Genomic DNA, 22,685 nt, shown 5'->3' on the forward strand with positions numbered 1-22,685 from the left:
CTTTTGTTTAAACAGTTGTTTTTCTCTTAGCCATCTTCTACCCTGCCTTCCTGGACTTGATTATTCTACTTGAGGCGCCCGTCTATGGGATACGAAGTTCTGACAGCTGGAATGCAGCATGAGCTTTTCATGCTAATCTCGGCATTTAGCGGACGTTGGAGTTAGTTGATAATATTCAGCCCTTGATTACATAATTAACTTGTTGCAATCGTTTGCGAGGTTGAGAGCTTGCCAACCAAAGATGTGCATTTGAGTGTTTGCCATGAAAGAGTGAGCTCGAATTAACACTCGAAAGAAAAGTTTTCGGTTTTATCCGTTTTGTGCACGCTCTGTCAGTTTGTCACTAAACTGATTTTGCAACATTTGGTCTCGTTCATTCGCTCTCCCAACACTGTTGTAAGTTCAGATTGGAATTCTAAATATTCTTCTTTTCTGCCTCTCAGAGTGGAATGCGATCCTATGTTCTATGGTAATTATTGCTCATCTGAATTAGGACTATCACCCCTCTTAATTTGTAAATGTAATTTAGAATCACCCTACATACACCTTGGCTTTTGGTGGTATTTTTTAGCTCTTAAGATTCTAGCTGGAGATTCAAAGCCCCATTTTTCAGTATTAAATATGTGGGATGGCATCGTTCATTATAATCAGATGACGCGACAAGCTGTGAAAATAAATCTTTTACTTTTCCGATGATGGAAGGCAGACGATTCCGCCATTAAGACGATGACGCGACTGAAAGATGTTTACATGAAAAAGACAGTCGATTCTCTTCATCTGTATATATCAGCTATGTAAATTCATCTATTTCCTTCTACATATGTAATTACTTTGTAGTTTGTTGCAACTATTCATGTTTCATTAAATATTCAAGTTTTACATAAATCGGACTAGTTTATTAGCCCCTAGACAGCCACATCGGAAGTAAGTTTACAAACATCATATTCCTAGACAGTAAGTACAGATTCTACAGATTAGATACCAGTACTCAGTCTCATGATCTTTCATAACTATGGATGGAAATAAAATTTATTTCATGCTAAACGCAACCAAGGGCATTATGACTATCAATAAAATGTTCACATTTCAAAACAAAAGATCATGTAATTAGTTGACAGATCCATAAAATGTATACGTTTACATAGATGGTAAGGACATGACAGAAACAAGTAAAAACCTCAAGTCTGACTGGAACGGTTTTCCATAATTCCGTTTCTATAATTCCGGCCTTTTAGATATTAGATTGGAATATAAATGTCAGATCGCTAGAGTTTTCCTTTTTAACTTTATTTTTTAATATTGCTCCAGTTTCTTATTATTTCCTGAACCACTTTTGTAAATTTTAGAATTCATTTGTTATATGAGGTCATGTGCACATAAACATTTCTTTTCCGTTTAATAGTATTAATTTTCTGTGCATAATTTAACATAAAGAAACATTTTTAATGAAAAATGGTTCTGATAATGTTTTTCCTAATTTAACTACTTTTTCACAGTTTTAAGGGATGTTGGAAACACAGAATCCCAACAGCCCTTAAAGGATGTTGGAACACACACAGCGCAAAACACAGAATTTTACTTCTGTAGTATTTGTGTTTGTATCTGTTCATATACACTGGAATTCTCATGTAAAATCGTCACAACTGTTTGAAATTTAGGGTAATGACTGTTATAAACTCGATGATAAAATTAAACGCTTTCAAATACATTGGAAAAAACTGTTTTATTGCAAGAACTAAATCCACACCAAGATAACAAACGGAACATCGATTAAATACGAGTATAAACATCAAATATAATAAACATAACAGCAAAAATATAATAAAATAACAGCAAAACAACAGGTAAAATAAATACATGAGTATGTAATTTGTATACATATCTACAGCTTCAGAACTTCTGCTCATTCTTAAATGAGACCCTTTTATTTTGTCTTCATTTTGTAAATAGAAACCATATAAGAGACAAACTGCAGCAGGTCTGATGACAGTATTTAAATGTTTACATAATTACAAAATAATGAAAATTACTTTAAAAATTATGCGTTTTGTTATATGTTAATATTATATATTTTAACATAACGCACTAAAACCTTCACAACGTGGGCCCACCAGCGGCCGAGCGGTAAAGTCGCTGAACACTGGTAGTTTGGTCCGAGGTTCGAATCCCGCGAACGGGCTGGCTGCATGGGCGTTTTCGTGGTTTTCCCCATGTGTAACGTGTATACGAGCCAGTTTCCCTTAGCAAGTCCTCCACGAAGGCATCCCTCCCCTTAGGCAGATAGCCCTCGAGGCTTTGCCAAAATCACACACACACCTTCACAACGTGATAGCTACGATTATACACAGATAGGAAAAGTGCACTTATTTAAAGTATCTTTTCATACATTTTGAAATTATCGTGCAGTTAAAAATATGAAATTCCTATAAACTTTAATGTTTAATGTAAAAGATATTTATATTTACTACAGCAGTTGTGATTTATGTTCTAAAAATAATTCATATCTCAAAATTAATTACAAAGAAAAACTAATGGTACTTTTCTGTTTCGCCTGCGCAAATCTCGCCAAGCAAACTTTATTGGCGACAACATACAGAACCAGCGAGGATATTCCGTTTGGCATCATTTGTACCGTTATTGGCGACTTTATCGCCTGCGCCGGCAAAACGGAAAAGTACCCTAAACTAATATTATACATATATATAAATTTATTAACAGACTTCTAATCAATTAATCTGTCAAGCCACTTCATTTATTTCAAAATATTGGTATTTGTATTTCTTTAATTGTATTTTATTAAATAAAATCATTATACCGTGTCTGTTTCAGTATTTTGGAAACTCTGATCCATTAACTTATGGCTTAGCTTGTTTGGGGGCTTTAGTAAACGCAAAAATTATTTTGTAAATACACCGACTTGAAAAGCATTAACTTCCTATAAATGCTTAAAAAACGTACGTTGGCAAGCACACAATATTCAGCACACCATTTGTTAAGATTTCTATGACTGATTCTAGAATGATTTATTAGCAATCAATAACTTGACATAGTCATTACTTCCAATTGCTCATCCTCAACACAGAACTTAATTTATATACAAGTTAATAAATCAGCATTATAGCACTGTTTTTGTCATGGCACAATAAAGTGATCATATATGCATTTTTAGATGCATGTAATCTATTCTGATTTAAATAGACATTGACTAACTTGGCATCATTTTGGTTATATAAGTGTATACAATGTATTCTTTTATTTTAATTTTTATTTATTTATTTTTAATACGTTAGATTAAGTTAGGTTATTTGATTATGGCACGACGCACGGTAGCTGTTCTCGTAGCAGGAGTCTTCCTTTGCAAAGGATTTTCTAGGAATATTGGCTCGTATTCACATTACAGGACTGACTGACTGATAACTTATAGCCAGAATACCACTGAGATCAGTAGTTTATCTGGCTCAATCAAATTTATGCCGGGTGGGCACAATAACATAGAACTATCTTCACATAATGTCCGCAGTAAGGAGGAGAAAGACGGATAAAGAATAGGAAGACCAGCAACGCAAGAGCTCACAAGCAAGTAACCGGCCCGGTAAAGGCGTGACTAAGTGGGAGTCATAAAATGAGTGTAGAATGTGAATAAAACTAGAGAATTTAAGAAATACACAGTACAATAAATGAGTAAAATACAAAATTAAGAATGCTAATAAACACATTGGGTACATCATTTACAGGTGGGCACTAGGTGGGAAAGTTCGGGTCCCTGATAAGGTGGGCCGCAAGTGGGCGCAGTTTGGCGTCCTCATTCAATATTTCGTAGGTAAAGATATCAAAATTTCTCATATGGTCACAGTTCAGAGCTTTCGTGAAGAATTTCCTGTTGATCTTATTCAGGTGCTCTTCTAGAGTGTCCAGTTTTAAGTCACAGTGCAGTGTAGCATTGCTCACAAAAAAGTGAGCATGGGTGATAAGCCTTAAGACTTTGTTTTGCATGATTTGAAGTCTTTTTATATCCTCCTTGGTAGCCGTGCACCAGGCCGGCGACGCACAAGTCATCAAATTCTGGATGTTTTAAAAAAATTAAAAGTTCTTTTCAGCTGTTAACAATGTATATTTTATCAGCTGTAGTATATACTACGTTTCAAATATCTAGCAAGTTCATTATTAGTATTTTCAGAAAGTTCTGATGTAAACAAACACCACAACTGGTTTCAGATAATTGGCACAAAATAAGCAACAAATCCATTGTTTCCCGCGCAGCAGCTGCAAAAATTTAGAAGGAAGACTTTGAGGTGTTTGAAGAAATGATAAATGTTATAGCTACTAAATGATGATTGTGCCAAAGAAATTGCTGAAATTATCTTTGTTTAGCAACAATGGATTGGATGAAACAAATACGAAAGACACGGTTGAACTCGAGAGAATAGATATAAAACAAAAGGTACAGATACTATACCGAAAGATAAAAGATTCATCAAAAAATGCAGGAAATATATTGATCACTCGATTATATTTCATGGTATTAGGCGATGAAGCCTTTGTCTTTAACAAATGTCTTATTCTTGAATTTTTAAAAATATTATAAAGGAATATAGGTTTTTTTTTTTTTTTTTTTTTTTTTTTTTTTTTTTTTTGGTTTTGTTTTGTTTGGTTTATTTAATTATGGCAAAGCATGCAAGGGCTATTCTGCCTAAGGGGAGGGATACCTTCGTGGGCAACTAAGCAGTAAAGGAATATAGAAATGAGTTCACTAATTACATCAAAATACCAAAGAGATTTTGCCGAAGAGAAGACGCTTTCATAAAAAGATCTTTTTAAAGGAAACTAGCTTACTTTTTGGTTAAATATGGATAAAACCATTTTAGTCTCATAAAATTAGCTTGTTTAGCCGCTAGAAACAGAGCCTAGGGCGACTTATAAAAGTTTTTTTAGCCATTTAAAATATGGTAGGAAAAAATAATGATTCATTATGCAGCACAGATATATTTAATAACAGTTATGAGAGCAATTTTCATAAATATTTGAAGGTTTGTTATTTAGATTAAATGTTCGGCTATTTTCTCAGAAGCATTACTGTCATTTTGTACGTTAATTGTATATTAGTATTCATTAATTTATTTAGCTCTTTATTAGTATCAAATGTGCAGAAAAATGAAAATATTGAAATATAGAAAATGATTGTCTTTGTCACGTAATTTATATTAATAAAACTAAGTCATTAAAAAGTATTATACTGATATTTTGCATTTTTATGAATTTTAAAGTGAAACTTCAAATAATTGCGTTAAACGCTAAACTAGACCAGGATATTAAGGTATCAAACCATGTCACAAGCATATTCACAAAGCCTACAGACCATTTCTCTAAGGTCTGCTCTCATTGGTGAAACATCTGCTTGGCGGTCATGTTTGGAATGGCGAGTTATCGCCCTGTAGGCGTGGTAATTAACGCTGAACAAACGGAAACAGCGTTTATTTCATTCGATATTTTTTTGAGTTTATGAATGAAAGCTTGGAAGAATTGTGCGGAATATATTTTATATAACTTACTGATCTTATTAATAGTTTATTTGTATTCGAATTTAAACTTTTAAAAGTACGTAATTGTTTTACAAGAAAAAGGTGTTTACATGGAGATAGCATATGCACTCTTTCGTCATTTCTGTTAGAAAGAGCTTGTTGTGTAAATTTCCATAGCGCATTAATTTATACAAATAAAGGAATATTAAAAAAAAAAACCAAATGAAAACATTCAGTAAACATTTAAGGGCGTCGGATACCTATTCTTTTTTACCTAAATTATGAAAAGTAAGTATAACTAAAAGTATATTTTATTCCATTATGCGCTATTTCTATTGAAACGCTTTTCGGGATCTTGGATCGTAATCTTGCTACTGGTACCTACTACAAAGAGTACAAACCAGTAAATAAAATAAGAAAAATTAACAAAAATAGAGGAAACAAAGTCGTTTAATTTTTAACACCGCAACCCAAAGAAATAATGACGAAGTCATTCAATAATGTTAACATAAAATTCAATCCGTGTAGAGCACAGTTTATGAAAGCTACGAGCAGGGATAGAACCGGCGATCTAGAAGTCTGAGAACTTTTTCCGCGCTCGTTACCATTGAGCTAAGTACAATTTTTAGTACACCACGCTTAAATACAAATTCTAAAGGAGATGAACCAAAAGTCGCCAAGCACTAGGTTCTGTAACCCTACGTTTCCTATTTTAACCAATCGGAGCAAACAGCAGTAGAAACGGTCTGTAGGCTTTGTGAATAAGCATGTCACAATAAATCGGCGTCGACTTTATGTTTATTTTGATATATTAGTTTTAGCTTTTTACCATAGATGATAGTTGATTTTTATCATGATTTAATATGATATATATTGAATCACACCATTAAAGTTCTTAAAGAATATCTATATTCTTACTTGTTTCAATTTTTGCTATATGTGGGAGAAATAAAAAGGAATATTTTAATCGAAAAATCCATTAAAAAAATGCTAAGTTTCGATTAAATGAAACACATCTGTAGCAAATGTTATTTTCAACTTCAGAAATATCTTCACTTCTATTCAAATTTGCGTTTGAATTTTAAAGATTAATTAGTAGACATTAAATAGTTTTTTATTACAGATATCTGCGAAGAATTTTAATATTCGGAACCTAAATAAAATAGCAAGTGCAAAAAGGAAGCAGATTATTGATGATCTTTGGTCATATATAAAGTTCATATTGTGAATGAAGATTTTAGTTGCAATTTTCACCCGAACTATATTTGAATAGCACCATCAAGGATCGACTTTGGCACGCTTTCAATAAACTTAACTTTTGTTTGCCAAAAATTGTTTGGAAGCTAAAGATGACATATAAAACCATCTCCAGTGTCTTTTCCCAAAGATTCACTGTTATGACAATAATTAATGTCACGGTTAATTTTTCCGGCATCACTCACTATTTGGGGTAGTGGTCCAGATTTCCAGCTAGCTTCGACATGGTCCATTGAATCTTTTCTCTTTCCAGAAGAGTCTTGTTTCGTTTTCGTTTGAAATATTATTTTTCCAAGATTTATGAAAGGCGCTTCTAACAACAAACACAAAACAGCAGCCAAGATGTAACTGCCAGTTACGAATCCTAAATATACGAATACCTAAAACAAAGAGGAAAAAAATATAATGTAGTTGCAACTAATGCAAATAATGTTGTTTAAACATTGTTGATATATTGTTCTCAGCTTATTTAACTTTATATTGCTAGGAAGAAGACAATTGCAGGTAGCATAAGTATTTAGCACATATTTATGATCAAAATTATGCAAAATTCGACCATAGAACGGCATCGGTTTCAATTTCCTAAAGAAGCACCATAAATTTCAAAGAAAATGAGCTCAGAGCCCATTTTCAAGAAAGAAAGTTATAAGGTATTTCTTCCGTCTTCTTAGCGTGCCTTCGTGGTGTAACGATCAGCACACTCGGCGCGTATTCGAGAGGTCAGACGTTCGAGCCCCAACGAAGGCATTGCATATTTTTCAGCTTCTTGACATCGAAAATAACCTAATAACTCTACAGTGACACCCGAATTAAAAAAGGTGGTGGATGCTGATTCTTCACCACCAGGATTTGGCGAATGGGTCCCCTAATCCCCAGTCGATCTTTAAAAGGGGGAGTATATAAGGTACTGCCCCCGCCTTCTTAGCGTGCCTTCGTGGTGTAATAGTCAGCACACTCGGCACGTATTCGAGAGGTTCGAGTCATGGCAAGGGCATTACTTATTTTTCATGTCTCCTGGTTCGAAATATTCGTATTTTCTGTAACTGTATATTTTCTGTAAAGTCAGCATAAGATTGAATTTTGCTTCAATAATAAATTTTAAAAAAATTACACGCATCCAGAGCTGACAAATAATGCAGACTTTAAAATACGTATAATACATACCGCCAGATGATTTCTTGCTTGAATACCTTCTCGAAGCGTTGCGTACAGTGTATGCTGTAGCAACGGATGTATCATGTAGGCAAGAAAAGTCAGTCTGCTTAGTGGAATTAATGGTTTCCAGCGCAAAATACACGAAAGAAAACCTGTAATCCAAAAAGAAACTTATTTGAAACACACGAAGCAAAGAACGAACCGCAGATATTTAAAAATTGTGACAAAAATGCTCATATTCTAAAAATGATGTATTATTCTATAAGCCAACAAACGAAATAATTTCTTGCACTTTCATATTTTTTATTCAGTACTCATATATAAGAACTCTAAAAGATACTAAGAAGGTATTGGACAGAAATAATATTTTGTTACACCGAGATAAGGTGAAATAATTCATCTATCTACCATTCCAAAAAATTCGCTCAAAATTTATTTAGCAATTATATCTGGAAAGGAATAAAATATGTTTTAATAGTATTCGATGACAGAGAACTTATTAACTTTCTTTAATCATTTCGAAACAGCTGATGAATTAATCAGAATTATGCAGCAAGCCATCAACTGCTGCGCATTAGAAATGCTTCTTAATGACACCTGTAAATTGAACAATGGCTTTCCTAGTAGGCAAACCTTTGGAAAGCTTCAGTTGTTCATCTCCTTCAACCTTTCTTTGCAAAATGTTATAAAGCGTGAAAATTAGTTTAGGTTAGTATGGGACGCAACCAGTTGACCCATGGTAAATCGCTTGGTGTCCCCAATACTGTCTGTACTTGTACCTATTTAGGGACTTTATACAGAAGGCTCATTCATTGCTATGTGAAGAGTTTTCCCCCTTATCTGACACATTTTGCGCATTATGTAGCCTCCTTCAAAAACAAATAATCCACCAGTGGCCTACCAGAATCAGCGTCAAAAAGTCGCTGAAGACTGGCAGTTAAGCCCGGGTTTTGAATCCCGGCGAACAAGATGGCTTCATAGGCGTTTTCTGGCCTACCAGAATCTGCGTCAAAAAGTTGCTGAAGACTGGTAGTTTAGTCTGGGTTTCAAATCCCGGCGAACGAGATGGCTTCATAGGCGCTTTCGTGGCTTCCCCCATATGTAAAGGGAACACAAGCCAGTTTTCCTCAGAAAGGTCCTCCAGGAAGGCATCCCTCTCCTTTGGCAGATAGCTCTCGAGTGATTCGGCATGGTCAAATAAAGTATTAGAAAGAATTGTATTCAAAAATTAAATTTTAAATTCAAGGCTTATTCAAGGCTGAAATAGAATTAAATTAAGACATCAATAAATTGCAAGAAAGCATAACGTATTTAGAAGATTTAAAAATTTTAAAAGAAGAAAGGAACAAACTAAATATAAAATACAAAATATAACTATTAATTCATAACCACAAACATTTTATATTACCTAAAAACATAATAATTATTTAATGATCACTACCATTTTATAACGAAATATGTCCTACCTTCTCCATCTGTGCTGGTTGCTAATGTAATCCAAGCTAATCCGATGGTCCATGCTACTCTACTTAAGCTTGCGTACAGAACTGTTGCCACGACTCCTGTAGCTCCTGTGCCACTGTTCCATGCATGAACACCAAATAATGTCGATGATAAGAGCATAAATGCCAGTGCCCAGAGGAAAGTTTGCATCACCTGTAATTCAAATGCGAATTTCTAATTTATAAGGAATTCATATAAATTCAAGAATCTCTAATTTTAGAAATCAATTATTTGCGCAATATCCAAAAACGTAATTCTTTTTTCTTGGCGAGTGACTAGCTGAGACTGTTTACTCAATAATAAAAATGACATCTGTGATCTTACGGGTAAAGTTTTTTTTAATGTTTTGGAGTTAATTTCGACTGTCAAAGCGTTTTTAGGACTATTTGAAAGATTATATAGGGATAATTCAATAATTCTGAAGACCTTCGGAGCTAAATAACACATGCTGTTTAGAAAGTTTCTTGTATTCCGTTAATTCAGTGCACAGTGTTGCAACATGTAACTTGAACGTTTATTTTGCTCACTAACTGCTGCTTGTATTTTGCTTCTGTTTTACAAGCAATAATGCTTTTTTGACATCACGATGATTCATTGACTTTTATACGATTAATCATTGACTTTTATACGATGATTCATTGATTTTTATATTAGTATCATGACATCTCAGTGAGTACTATAAATGCTACTGGATGCAAAGAAGTACGCAGCAAAGTAAGCCAATTCATCCCAGCATTTTATGGTGAGTTTCCTCAGTTCTAGATATTAAGCTAGGGTCTAAATCTTCGTAGTTCAAACATTATGCGTGTGTACTCTTTCTTCATATTGTTACGAAATGTACAGGCGCGGTAAAATGGCTTCCCCGCAAAGCAGTTTTAGGGTTGCCATAAAATGGCAATGGAAGGAAAGGTTGCCACATTTAACGAGAAATTGTCCATTTGGCGACTAAGTGGCAATATACCATGGACGGTTGGAGAACCTTCTGGAACGAATTCTTACCGGTTTAGCCCAGAATGTTCTCGAACACAAGACGAAAGATATATAAACCCTGCTAACTGCTGGTCCGCAGTTAGTTAGTGTGTGTCTCTCATCAAGTGTGTGCTTCATCGAGAGGGCGAGTGTGTGTTGTGTGCCTCGGATAGAGTGCGAGATAGTCAATATCGAGTTGGTGTCTCGTCTAGCGAGTCAATTCCTGCGGAGTCGATCGAGATGACAGCCGGGCAGCGAGTGCCGAGTGGGTTGTCGAGTTCACCGAAGGAGTCTCTTAGTGTATCGCGGTTAGTGCATCGTCGAGAGAGCGTGTTGAGCTCCGGGAACGACTGAACTGAAGAGTCGGTAGCCGTGCTCTGTGTGCCGTCGAGTGCATCGCAAGTTGTAGCGTGGAGAGTCTCGAGAGTACGTGAAGTTCCGAGGAGTCGGTAGCTGTACTCAGGTGCTTTGCAGTTAAGCTGTCTCCACCGTGATAGCCTGATAACCTGAAGGCTGTGTCGCTGATCGTGTCAGCGTGTTTATGAGTTCATCGACGACTGTAAAACGGGTTTTGGAGCTGTCCTGACAATACTGGTTAATAAAGTGTGTTTCGATACTTTATCAAGTAGTGTCGTCATTATTCACTCCAAATCCATACGAACCCCGTACGAACGTGAAGGAAGAAAATAACGTAACAACTGGTGTCAGAAGGAAGAGAAAACGGAACAATATTATTCTACAGATACAGTAAGGCGGAAACCAGAAATTTACCATTGATCATAGAGGTGTAGTCCCGTTTCACTAACTGTTAAGTTCCTCCGCCCCAGTTTTGATGGGTCCGTATAATGTAGGTCCAGAGGATGATCCCTTCGTCTTCTCCTACCTCCAAATTACTTGAAAGGACTTAACAGCTCTCCGTGTATTTTCAGCGCTCTCATGTTAAACTGTGAACTTACAAACGTCCCTGCCTTCTCTAGGATTTGAACGCGAGCCCAACTATTATAACAGCCGAAAACCCAAACAAATCAGAGCGGCCAGATTACCCTACAGAAATATTTTTAGAGGCCATGAAAATCAAAAAATGAAACTTTTACACAATACGATAAAAAAACGACGGTATATTTCACCCAAGAGACTTATAATTTAGCCCTTAAATCACCGTATCTTTCTTGCCTCCAATTCTTCCTCTGGGGACGGCTGAAATGCATTATTTACGATGACTGTCTTAAATACTTTATCGCCGAATTCAACCCCGTTTCACTCTCCTGAAGACCCAGCCGCCAAAATTAGCATCACTGCTTCAGAAGTACATAACGTCCCGTGCTTCTTCCAGAACATACGCCAGTCACTCCATCGGCGTTTTAATACATATATAGTAAAAAAAGTTGTTCTTTTGTACAATTTTTGAAAATATCTATGATTAAAGCAGCTTTTTAATTTTTATATTCTTTGTACTTATTATGTTTCACCATTCTCATTTCTTAGTCCATCACAAACGGTACTATGAAAATTATTACTTTTGTCACTCTCTGTCTCCCCTTAAAATTTTCGTCGTCAAGTCTGTTAAACCTTATGTACATTACCAATCCCTTTCCGTTCTACTTTAACTTTCCTATAATTAATTTATTAGCATTCGTCTCAGAAGATAATCCTGGAAAAATTCTTACACTCTTCATAATTATCCAAATCTTTATTAATTGAAATTCTGTGTCTTTAATGGGCTTTAATATTAGCTAGACAGATGCTCACGTAAAAAATAAAACTTCAAATAATTATCAATATTTTATCAAAGTTTGTAATTGGTGAACATTGTGCTGCTTTCAAATATTTGTAGTTTCATTATTATGTCCATTTAAAATTGTAAATAAACAGATGCTTAAAGAGTCCAAATTAAAATTTCTGTAATTATTTAGACACAATTCAACAGCGCAAATATTTTAAGAGATTGACTTCTTGAAACTCTACTAAAAACCTCCGTAGTTCAATGACAGACAGGATATGTTCAAAAGGTAAACACCATTATGAACTAAATGATTCAGGGAAATACTATTTCCAAAAGGTCAAGCGACGCAATAAATAAATGTCACGAAATCATTATGTCTCTTACTCATGTTTTCTGCAAGTCCACTTAATTTTTGAACGCCAACAGTCATTATGTCTTCCTTTTGAAACAATATTTTCGGAATAAAATAGGGAAGTGGTCAAATTGCTCTAAGTAATATCAATTTAGAATAATCTTTGCCTCATTTTAGATACGTAAATAATCTTAGATATTTATATGTCAGAAAATTATTTCCTTGTTTTATAATAGAGAAATATAGCCATTCCTCATGACTCTTCATATTTATACTAAATGTAAATAAATTCCTTTTGAAAAATCTTTTAGGAATTGCATTGACGCTATATAGAATAAGACCTCATTTAGTTATTCATATATATTTATATTACAGATTTTCATCTTCACGCAATTTGTTCGTTTCCTATGCAACTGAACTTCGGATCACGAATCTTTGCGAATGATTTGGTTCACGAAAAATTATCCTTGGATGCTAAAGAGTGTACTCGATATGAAGAGAGACAAAGATAGTGTCTCGGAATAAGAAGATTATAAAGAGAGTCTTAAGAGCATTCACACGTCACGCATGCAATAAATGATTCGTAAACACGTTTTGAGGTAAACAGTGCTAACTTTCAGAAACATAATTTTTACATTTTCCATTGCTAAATTGTCAAACAAATTATCAAATCCAGGCAGCATTCAACCTGAAAGAAATTACGAAGTTATGGCCAGTATAGCAGGCAGAGACTTTGAGAGCTTTAACACTTAAGGGATATTTTTTCCCTCCTATCTGTACTATTGTGTTTCTAGGGAAAATCGTGGACTTAAAAGTTAATGAATATGCGGGTCATTTACTAGCGACCATTAAAAATGAGCTGAACAAGAAAGAACTGCAATAACTTCACAAGCAAAACAAAAGGCGATTGCGGAGGAAATGTCTTTAGAGAAAGAAGAAGGAAGAAAAGTTGATCTTTGCTCTTCAATTCTCAGTTTTAGTAAAAACAGATAAGAGACAAAATTTTCACTTAATAATATCGACCTGATAAAGCAGTAGTAAGCTACAGCGTATGCATTTTCAATGACAATGTCAAATCTCTCTTAACAAACATTTTAAAATGTAGACAAAAATAAATCATACAGGGCATACATTAATGAAAAGGGGGTTTAGTAAGTCTCAAGCATAGTCGAATAGAACTCAGCGACATAGAAAAGGTGAAAGAACTTACTCAGGAAAGTCAGTTACAATGTCTTTACGCGAATTGTCCAAACAATACAATTCCTCTTCATCATCCATTTTCATTTATTCCGATCACACCAATTCGGTCTAAATTAATTTTCGTTTGGCTTATCTTTTTAACTGTGTGCTTATCTTTTTTGCCTTAGATTTAATCATTTCTTCCAGTTACGTGCTAGGATCTCATATGCAAAGTACAGTGCACTAGGAGGAAGGGGCACCCAGACCTGGCTGGCTCGATAGCCACCTTAGACATTTAAACGCCTCAACCCCTAGAGGCCACCCAAGGGTACTATTTTTGTTTACAAAGTTTGAGAAGTGCAACACGATGGCAATGGTGGACGGCTGGCATCCACTGAAAAGCTCGGAACATAATTCGACATCTACCGTATCCCAGTATAGACCCAAGGGAACCAAACCCCAAGGACAACCTTCGATATCGACCACCTGACGTCCCCACAACCAAGCGGCAGACAAGACAGTACCATATGGTTCCTTCCGAGCCTGAACCTACCACCGAATAAACGATGGTTCTAGTCACTGTGAAGCCTTAATTTTTCCCCAGAAGTCGAGTCTATCTAGATATTGACCTAGCCAGAACTCCGAGATTGCTCCCAGTCGACCCTGGCAGGGAACACACAAAGTACGTTTTTAAGTTTTAAATAAGTAGCCATCTGGGGTTCAAAAAGGAACTTATACATTTTACGTTAATTCTTGTGGTAAAATAGTTTCGCTTTGAAAACTTTACAGATGTTGAATGGCCTTCACGAACGAATTAAATTCATGAACGGAGGTTTCATTGTATATAACAATATACATCTAATTATTTAGGAAAAAATTTGTTGATTTACTTACTACTTTCTGAAAAGGAGGAAATTAGAAGATATATTCATTCCACATAAGTGCCTTTCCTATCATTTCAAGGTAAATACAATATTTGCAAAAGCTGTTTCTCACCCAGAAATACGACTCACAACTAAGAACGATTTTTTAATCAGGAATCCGATTGATCTACTTCAGAATTATATCTATCAGATTCATCATTTGGAAAAGGTAGCAATAGAATACATTGCTTTTGATTTATTACTGAATGCTTTGAAATCTTGTTTTGAAGAAAACAAAAACTTCTTTTCTTTCTACATAAATTTCTTCTAATATTACATATGTCTTAGTGCATTCGTAGAGCTTCTGGATGCCTTAGAAGGGGTCAAGCGGTATAATACTCTTTTAATCTTCTCATTACAATTTTTTGAATGTCTCATAAACTCTGAAAAATGTGTCAGATAGAGTGAAATTTCAATAGAAGTCACAGAACATAGTCAGAAAGCACAGCCTATATATAAAATGACATAGGCTTCTACGCACAGATTTCATCAGAGAAAATGTTATAAAAGAATTATAAGTTGATTAGGGGTCTTCGGTCCAACTCGGTTTTAAGTGGCAATTCAGCCCAGTACAAAGATAAAAAAAATCAAAAAAACAAACGAGAAAATTAGGAGCAGTAGCATATATTTTTACATTGAATTTCTTGATGACAAATGCACAGCCATGAACAAAACGCTGTTGCTTTCCCCCGTTCAGTCTTTTAATCTTAAACAGCAGCTATAGACTTCTCTGTTTAAACCTTTAACCGTAAGAAGAACGTTATTTTAAAGGAAAATGCTTTTTTTTTCTGTCCCATAGCTGAGTATGGCTGAGATCTATTCTATTCTAGAAAGTTGTCTTTTTGAAATACTTTCCAAAGGAAACTTTCCAAGTTCTAAGTACCGCTGGATGCGCTGCTGATTAACTTGCAGGATTTGCAAGTTTTGTTCCGGCTGTCTGAGTTAGTTGCTATAGAGCGCTGAAAGTAGGAGAATGCATGAGCGAGACCTAAGTCAGGATTGCAGATGTTGAGAGGGCGTGACTACCTTGTCACGTGAGGTGTGAAGAAGTCGTTAATACGTTGCGAGATTTCAGAAAAGGAAACTGGTTCGTTTTCAGCTTATATATGGGCCAAACCACAAAAGACAGCACAAACTTGACGATAATTCACCAGTGCTTAACTATCTTATTTCTCTCGGCTACTGGCAGTCAAAAAATAAATGTGTAATTAGCATTGTCGATATTTATCATTTGAGAGCTTCTCTGGTTGGCTGAAGAGTTTAGAGTTAAAATGCTACAGATTCACATTTTGAAACGTCAAGTGGCAGACATGAGTGTGAGATTAAGAAGTGCTGCAGATACTTTTTTCCTTATTATTTCTCTGCTAGGATTGCGTTCAGAAACTTTCCGTACCGTTTAATTGAAAACTTTACAAAAAAGACTGCATTCTTTAAAATATACTAACTCGACAATCGTGATCATTAGCGTCAACTATGAGTTTTGCGGAGTTTGTTAGTGCAAATGACGACTTTTCCGTGTGTGATCTAGGAGAGAAAGTACAAGCAGTTGTATCTGATGTACAATATAGGTCATCAGAAGAAAGTGAGGAGGATAATACCATTCCTCCCACCCACCAGGTAATGTTACAAGCCTGTAAAACTTTATCCTGCAATATCCGAACTAAACGCTATTTTTATGGAAGTCATGAGCACCGTTACCCGCGCGCTTCGTGATGTGCGAATGCACTCCATCAAGTTACAATACAGTATTTAATGCGGTACTGTAGTATTTCTATGACGACATCAATTATATATTGTAATTCTTACCTAACTATACACTACAAATGGTTAATGTGTAGAAAAATGTTAAATATTCGAATAAATAAAATTCGAAAATAATAAATATTCGAATCAAAAATAATATTCGAATCCCCAGCAAACATAAACTTTTGATTTGTCGGTCCCTTGAGATTGATGTTAACGAAGTTCCTGTAAATTCTTACTGATATACGTACCCAGTGCATTTTTAATTTGGATCTGTATATTCGGAGGTAATAACCGACAAAAATGCCAATACAGAATGGTCCTAAGTGCTGGTACGGTGGATAATAGATCTCCATCATCAGTTGATTTCTTTGCCTGTAATGACAAGAAGATTGAAATTTGTTAGTAAGAAAAAAAGAAGAAAAAGAATTTTTGATCTTCTGTTAAAAATTATAATTACATAGCATTAGAAAAATAAACAGGTACGTTTCACAGGTTGGTTCTCCCCTCCCCCTTTCCCAGGATGAAGTTTCCAGGAGTGATTAATATTTATCTGAACCTAAATATTTTTAAATACTACTTGAATTATTATGTAGTTAAAAATCCATTCATAAAATACTTAGTACTTCATATCGAAATTAAAAAGAATTTAACAGTTAAAATATATTTTTTAGCACAAAAACATACTGATGCCCCGCAGTTGCGCTTGGAGATTCCTTCTGCTCTGTTGCAGGTCTTATGTCTTATATCTTAACTTCGGGTAAGAGGCAATCGGCCTATTGCGGCCTTTACCAATATATTATTCTTGACTTTTCTAAATCTTGAGGATCAAGTGAGTTGAATCCACTAGAATGGAAAGTACATGTACACATAGTGTGCTAGAATTCAGAGATTTTTAATGGAGGCTCCAGTGCCGCCATCTGCTGAGAGATAAATAAACTTAGAAGATACTAAGGTGCTCATGTGGCTCCATCTATTTTTGAAAATGAAAAGCTGCTTAGTATGCTCAAGGCCAACTTATACTCAAGGCCTGCCAGTGTGAAAATATTCTTTTGTGTTTTCGGTTGCCTGCGTGATATTCCTACTGACCGCAAGATGGCGCTACAATTCTGCTACACTTTGCGATGTTTACAAAAATCGGGAAAGTACCAAAAACGAATTCTGTCTTGTTATATGCAAAGTTTGAAAACGATTAATCCATAGTAGTCAGAAATTGTTGATTTCTTATTAGTAAAAATATTTTAATTAGAAGGAAAGCATGGAATTTCAAGCTATCTCACCTTTTTTTTTTTTCACACGTAAACACCAGCTATTTGATCTCGATTTTAATTCCTGCTTTCTTTTAGACATTCGCTATTCTGAATTGTACGCATTATAACTATTTATTCTAATTTAAAGGTAATTCAGAGTGTACACCTTATTTTTTAATTATTTATATAGTAAGAAGTTAACAGATAGCTTCAGATCATGTACTATTTCAGTGAAAAATTTTCAAAATATTTCTATCGGCTGTACTGAGCCAAAAAGTAATTTAGTATTCCCCTATCAAAGATGTAATCAACATATTAATACACCGTGTTCTAAAATTTGTATATCTGTTTCCACGGCATTGGAGTAAAAATATTACTCAAAGAGATTAAAGTAAAAATATTACTTAAAGAGATTAAATTTTACATACTGAAGAATTTTTTAATTATTAAATAACTGTTTTTAGGAAATCTTAAACAATAAAAGTTTAAATAATGCAGATTTTGATCTCTGTGCAGTATTTGCATTGCAGATGATATTCTAAAATTATTAGGCAAAAAAAAAAAAAAAAAAAAAAAAAAAAGGACTTACTGTGGCATAGATTTTGAACTCAAACCTAAAGTTGCTTTTTTTGACTAATTTTAATATTACACAGGTGTGTTTTTCTTCACTTTCATTTGTATTCTAAATTTCATTGATGTTAACATTAAGAAACTAGTAATTGAATTAAGTGCATTGGAGCAATTCACATTTTCAGTGTTAGAGAAACTTCAGTTTTTCAAATGAAAATAATGAAATTTTTGATAAAGTTATTGATCAAATCAATCTGTTTGTTATAAATAAAAGAGACACAGACATCATAAAATATATTTTAACAGCACACAAAAAAATAATAACTCTCATAATCACAATATATACTTAAGAAAACGTTCAGTTCTGTATATCAAGGATAAAATTTGAAAACTTGCAATGGCTGAATATAAATAATATATCCCTCATACATGCCCATAATGCTAAATAGAATGAGGTATATATACAATTTTAGATATATATGCATTTAAAGTTAGGCCAAAAGAAAAAACAAGCTTATTAAATGCACCACTTAAATATACAGCAGGTAGACATTTTTACACACATACAACATTTATCAGAATGACATGTGTACAAAATTTTATGGCTGGCAGCGTGAGATACTGATATAGTTCATTATCAAGAATAATGTATACATGAAATAAAATTACTGAATTTCACAAAACAATATTATTACTATTAAGCACACACACACATGAGTGCCATCTTGATACATTACCTACATTACATAAATTACAGATTAATCAGAAGAAAGTTCCACACAAAGTTTTGAAAGTAACAGCATTAGATGCACAAAGATTTCAGAATTAAATAAGCAGAATGAAGAATTTCAGAACTGAGTTCAATGAAGTATATACACAATTTTAAACCTATATGCATATAAAGTTAGGCAAAGAAAAACAAGCTTATTAAGTATAACCCTTAAATATACAGCAGCTAGATATTTTTTACACATATGCAACATTAATCAGAATGATATGTGTACAAAATTTTATGGCTGGCAGCGTGAGATACTGATATAGTTCATTATCAAGAATAATGTATACATGAAATAAAATTACTGAATTTCACAAAACAATATTATTACTATTAAGCACACACACACATGAGTGCCATCTTGATACATTACCTACATGACATAAATTACAGATTAATCAGAAGAAAGTTCCACACAAAGTTTTGAAAGTAACAGCATTAGATGCACAAAGATTTCAGAATTAAATAAGCAGAATGAAGAATTTCAGAACTGAGTTCAATGAAGTATATACACAATTTTAAACCTATATGCATATAAAGTTAGGCAAAGAAAAACAAGCTTATTAAGTATAACCCTTAAATATACAGCAGCTAGATATTTTTTACACATATGCAACATTAATCAGAATGATATGTGTACAAAATTTTATGGCTGGCAGCGTGAGATACTGATATAGTTCATTATCAAGAATAATGTATACATGAAATAAAATTACTGAATTTCACAAAACAATATTATCACTATTAAACACACATGAGTGCCATCTTGATACATTACCTACATGTAACTACCTGACATAAATCCATGTGTACCATTCCCATTCCAGATTAATTAGAAGTTACAAACAAAGTTTTGAAAATAACAGCATTAGATGCACAAAGATTTCAGAATTAAATAAGCAGAATGAGGAATTTCATAACTGAGTTCAATGAGGTATATACACAATTTTAAACCTATATGCATATAAAGTTACGCAAAAAAAACCAAGCTTGATAAGTATAGTCCTTAAATATACAGCAGCTAGACATAAAATACACTTTTTGTTAATAACGAGCCACGTTACAAATAATGAGCGTATAGCAAAATTGTAGCAGAATGTGAGCGCCACCTAGTGGTGGATTTCGCGAAAGCCACTGAAAACTGGGAACCGGAATTTCGTTCAGTCTGGCAGGCCTTGAGTATAAGTTGGCCTTGGTATGCTCAAGGCCAACTTATGAGTATAAGTTGGTTTTAATGCTGTACTACTTGGCATAGGTGTCGCCATCTATTATTCGTTTGAGGAATTATTGGAGTTTCAGCAGAATAGTTCTTAAAGCAATTTTTTGGAGGCACATCTTTTCTTGAAAAGCAATTTTCTGTACATTTTTTAGAGTAAAAATCTTATCTTGGGTAAATACGTGAACAATTTTTTTGTTTTTTTGTAATATATACATATGGTGCGGTAAAAAATTCTACAGGAATATCGCTTAAGAAGATTTTTCAAAAATGAATTTTCCTAAATATGATGCACTTTTTTTTTCTTTGAATAATAATGAATTCTTGATTAAATGCGATTCATTCATTCATTATTAATTGTGCCGAGATATTGCATTTAAATGCAACTTGTCCGGCAAATGCGATTAGGTGTTGGTGTATATATAATACTTATAAATAGCTTGTGCGGAAATTCTTTCGCCATATGACTTGTAACAAAATTATAAATTAAAGAAAGTTACGTGTCAGTAAATCAGAAAAGTATCTCATTGGATGTCACTTAAGGGATGAAAAATTAACCTCGAATTATTGTAATTTTTTTATTAACCGACTTAAGGCAAAATAGAAATGAAGCAAAAAATCTTTTTTGAAATTAAATGTCTTGTTCAGTGTTTGTTATAGAGGAGATAAACTTTATAATTAATATAAAATCTTCCTAAATATTACTTTAGAAACCAAGGTACTATATAAAAATTATATTTTGTGATTTTTTAAAAAATTTATTTTTTAAAATTAAAACTACTAAAATATGAATATTTGCATCATTTCAAACATTTTAAATCCGGAAGTAAATATCTACGACAAATAAATGAAAAAGTAAAGACCCATAAAGATTTATGTACACTTATATATACTTACTCAAAATCAGCATGTGTGAAAAGCAGAGTAGGAGGAAAATCTCTGATATAATTGTGGATACCAACTGCTAAAATGGACAACATCATCACGGTAAAGTTCACCCATAGTCCGATACGAGGTTTCCTGCAAGTAACAAAACAGAGCCAATTAACGTTATTTGAGAAAATTAACATGATTTTCTAAGATCCTATTCACAAGAAATTTACTGCCGCTTTCTCTAATGTTAATACAATAATAAAAATGTATTAGTTATGTAAAATACTTTCTTTTATAAATGTGTGATTTGGACAACTTATCTTTCATTTATAAAAGTAGGCAGCAAATAAATAGGAAAGTAACTATTATTTTATTTCAAACAGGTAATTATTAGGTACTGTTAGTTACCTGGACCGGATTCAGAAATGTAGGATGTGTATGTGTACACATACTCATACATTCGTACTTACAAATATATATACACGAACACATGCATGCATGCATACACACATTTCTGAACACGGTCCTGGTAACAGAGAAGTACTGATTATTAATCTAGAAAGTCAGAAATAATATTTAATTCATCTGTAGTGGCCCAGTTATTGAATGAGAAATAATTATTTTTTATTTCATATATTTGTTCATGTGTTTAATTATTTTATAAAATTAACTTTCATATTTTGTTAATATTCATATTTATATTTCTTTTATGCTGAACGGCAATAAATAGTTCATATTTATATTTAAATTTCTTTATGCTGAATATCAACTAGTTCTAGTTCTGATTCATGATTGCGAGGTTTTGGTTTCAAAACGTTGCTCGTAGCGTCGCATTTCGATAGCTGGAAAATAAAATGCAATAACTTAGCTATTTGTTTATAATTCATGCTGTTACTAGTCATAAATTAATTTTAAACATTAGTAGCCAAGGCTACATCGTGGTGACCCTGATTAATTTTCGAAATGTCAACAAATGACTCTTCTGAAACTGCTATGAAAGATACGATGCAGTCACCGGAGCTTCATAAGGTGAGTGTAAAAATACCTCCTTTTTGGATTGATAAACCGGAAATATGGTTTTTTCAAGTTGAAGCTCAGTTCAAAATTAGTAATATCGTTTCAGAAGAAACGAAATTTAATTATTTAGTTTCACAGCTTGAACCTAAGTTCGTCGAAAATATTTGGGACATTGTAACGAACGATAGTGCCACAAAATATTCGGATGCTAAAATTAGGTTATTACATTTATTCAAAGAAAGTGAAAATGTACGGATTAAACGTTTGATTACTGGTATCGAACTTGGAGACATGAAACCAAGCCAACTTTTGCAGAAGTTGAGATCAGTTGCTACTACAGATGTGTCTGAAAATCTAATCAAAACTAAATTAACTTTAATATTTTGTTAATATTCATATTTATATTTCTTTTATGCTGAATGGCAATAAGTAGTTCATATTTATATTTAAATTTCTTTATGCTGAATGGCAACTAGTTCTAGTTCTGATTCATGATTGCGAGGTTTTGGTTTCAAAACGTTGCTCGTAGCGTCGCATTTCGATAGCTGGAAAATAAAATGCAATAACTTAGCTATTTGTTTATAATTCATGCTGTTACTAGTCATAAATTAATTTTAAACATTAGTAGCCAAGGCTACACATCACTTTCGTATGATGTGTG

General features: G+C 33.7%; 1 protein-coding gene across 2 annotated transcripts in view; it reads right to left on the reverse strand.

The window, feature by feature from the left end:
* Positions 1–1,704: 1,704 nt before the first annotated feature.
* Positions 1,705–22,685, reverse strand: part of LOC118195520 (nose resistant to fluoxetine protein 6-like) — a 152,505-nt gene continuing 131,524 nt past the window's right edge. For both annotated transcript variants that reach the window (XM_085824252.1, XM_035366846.2), the window contains exons 11-15: positions 21,032–21,154; positions 16,575–16,698; positions 9,398–9,587; positions 7,941–8,083; positions 1,705–7,156 (exon numbers count right to left, since the gene is read on the reverse strand). In XM_085824252.1, coding sequence (XP_085680378.1) covers positions 6,863–7,156; positions 7,941–8,083; positions 9,398–9,587; positions 16,575–16,698; positions 21,032–21,154 — 874 coding nt within the window. In that variant the 3' untranslated portion in view covers positions 1,705–6,862. The remainder of the gene's footprint in view (positions 7,157–7,940; positions 8,084–9,397; positions 9,588–16,574; positions 16,699–21,031; positions 21,155–22,685) is intronic.

Source organism: Stegodyphus dumicola, chromosome 9 (assembly GCF_044657685.1).
Source record: "Stegodyphus dumicola isolate Sdum_Otavi_A_Nest chromosome 9, ASM4465768v1".
In the NCBI taxonomy this organism is placed as follows: domain Eukaryota; kingdom Metazoa; phylum Arthropoda; class Arachnida; order Araneae; family Eresidae; genus Stegodyphus; species Stegodyphus dumicola.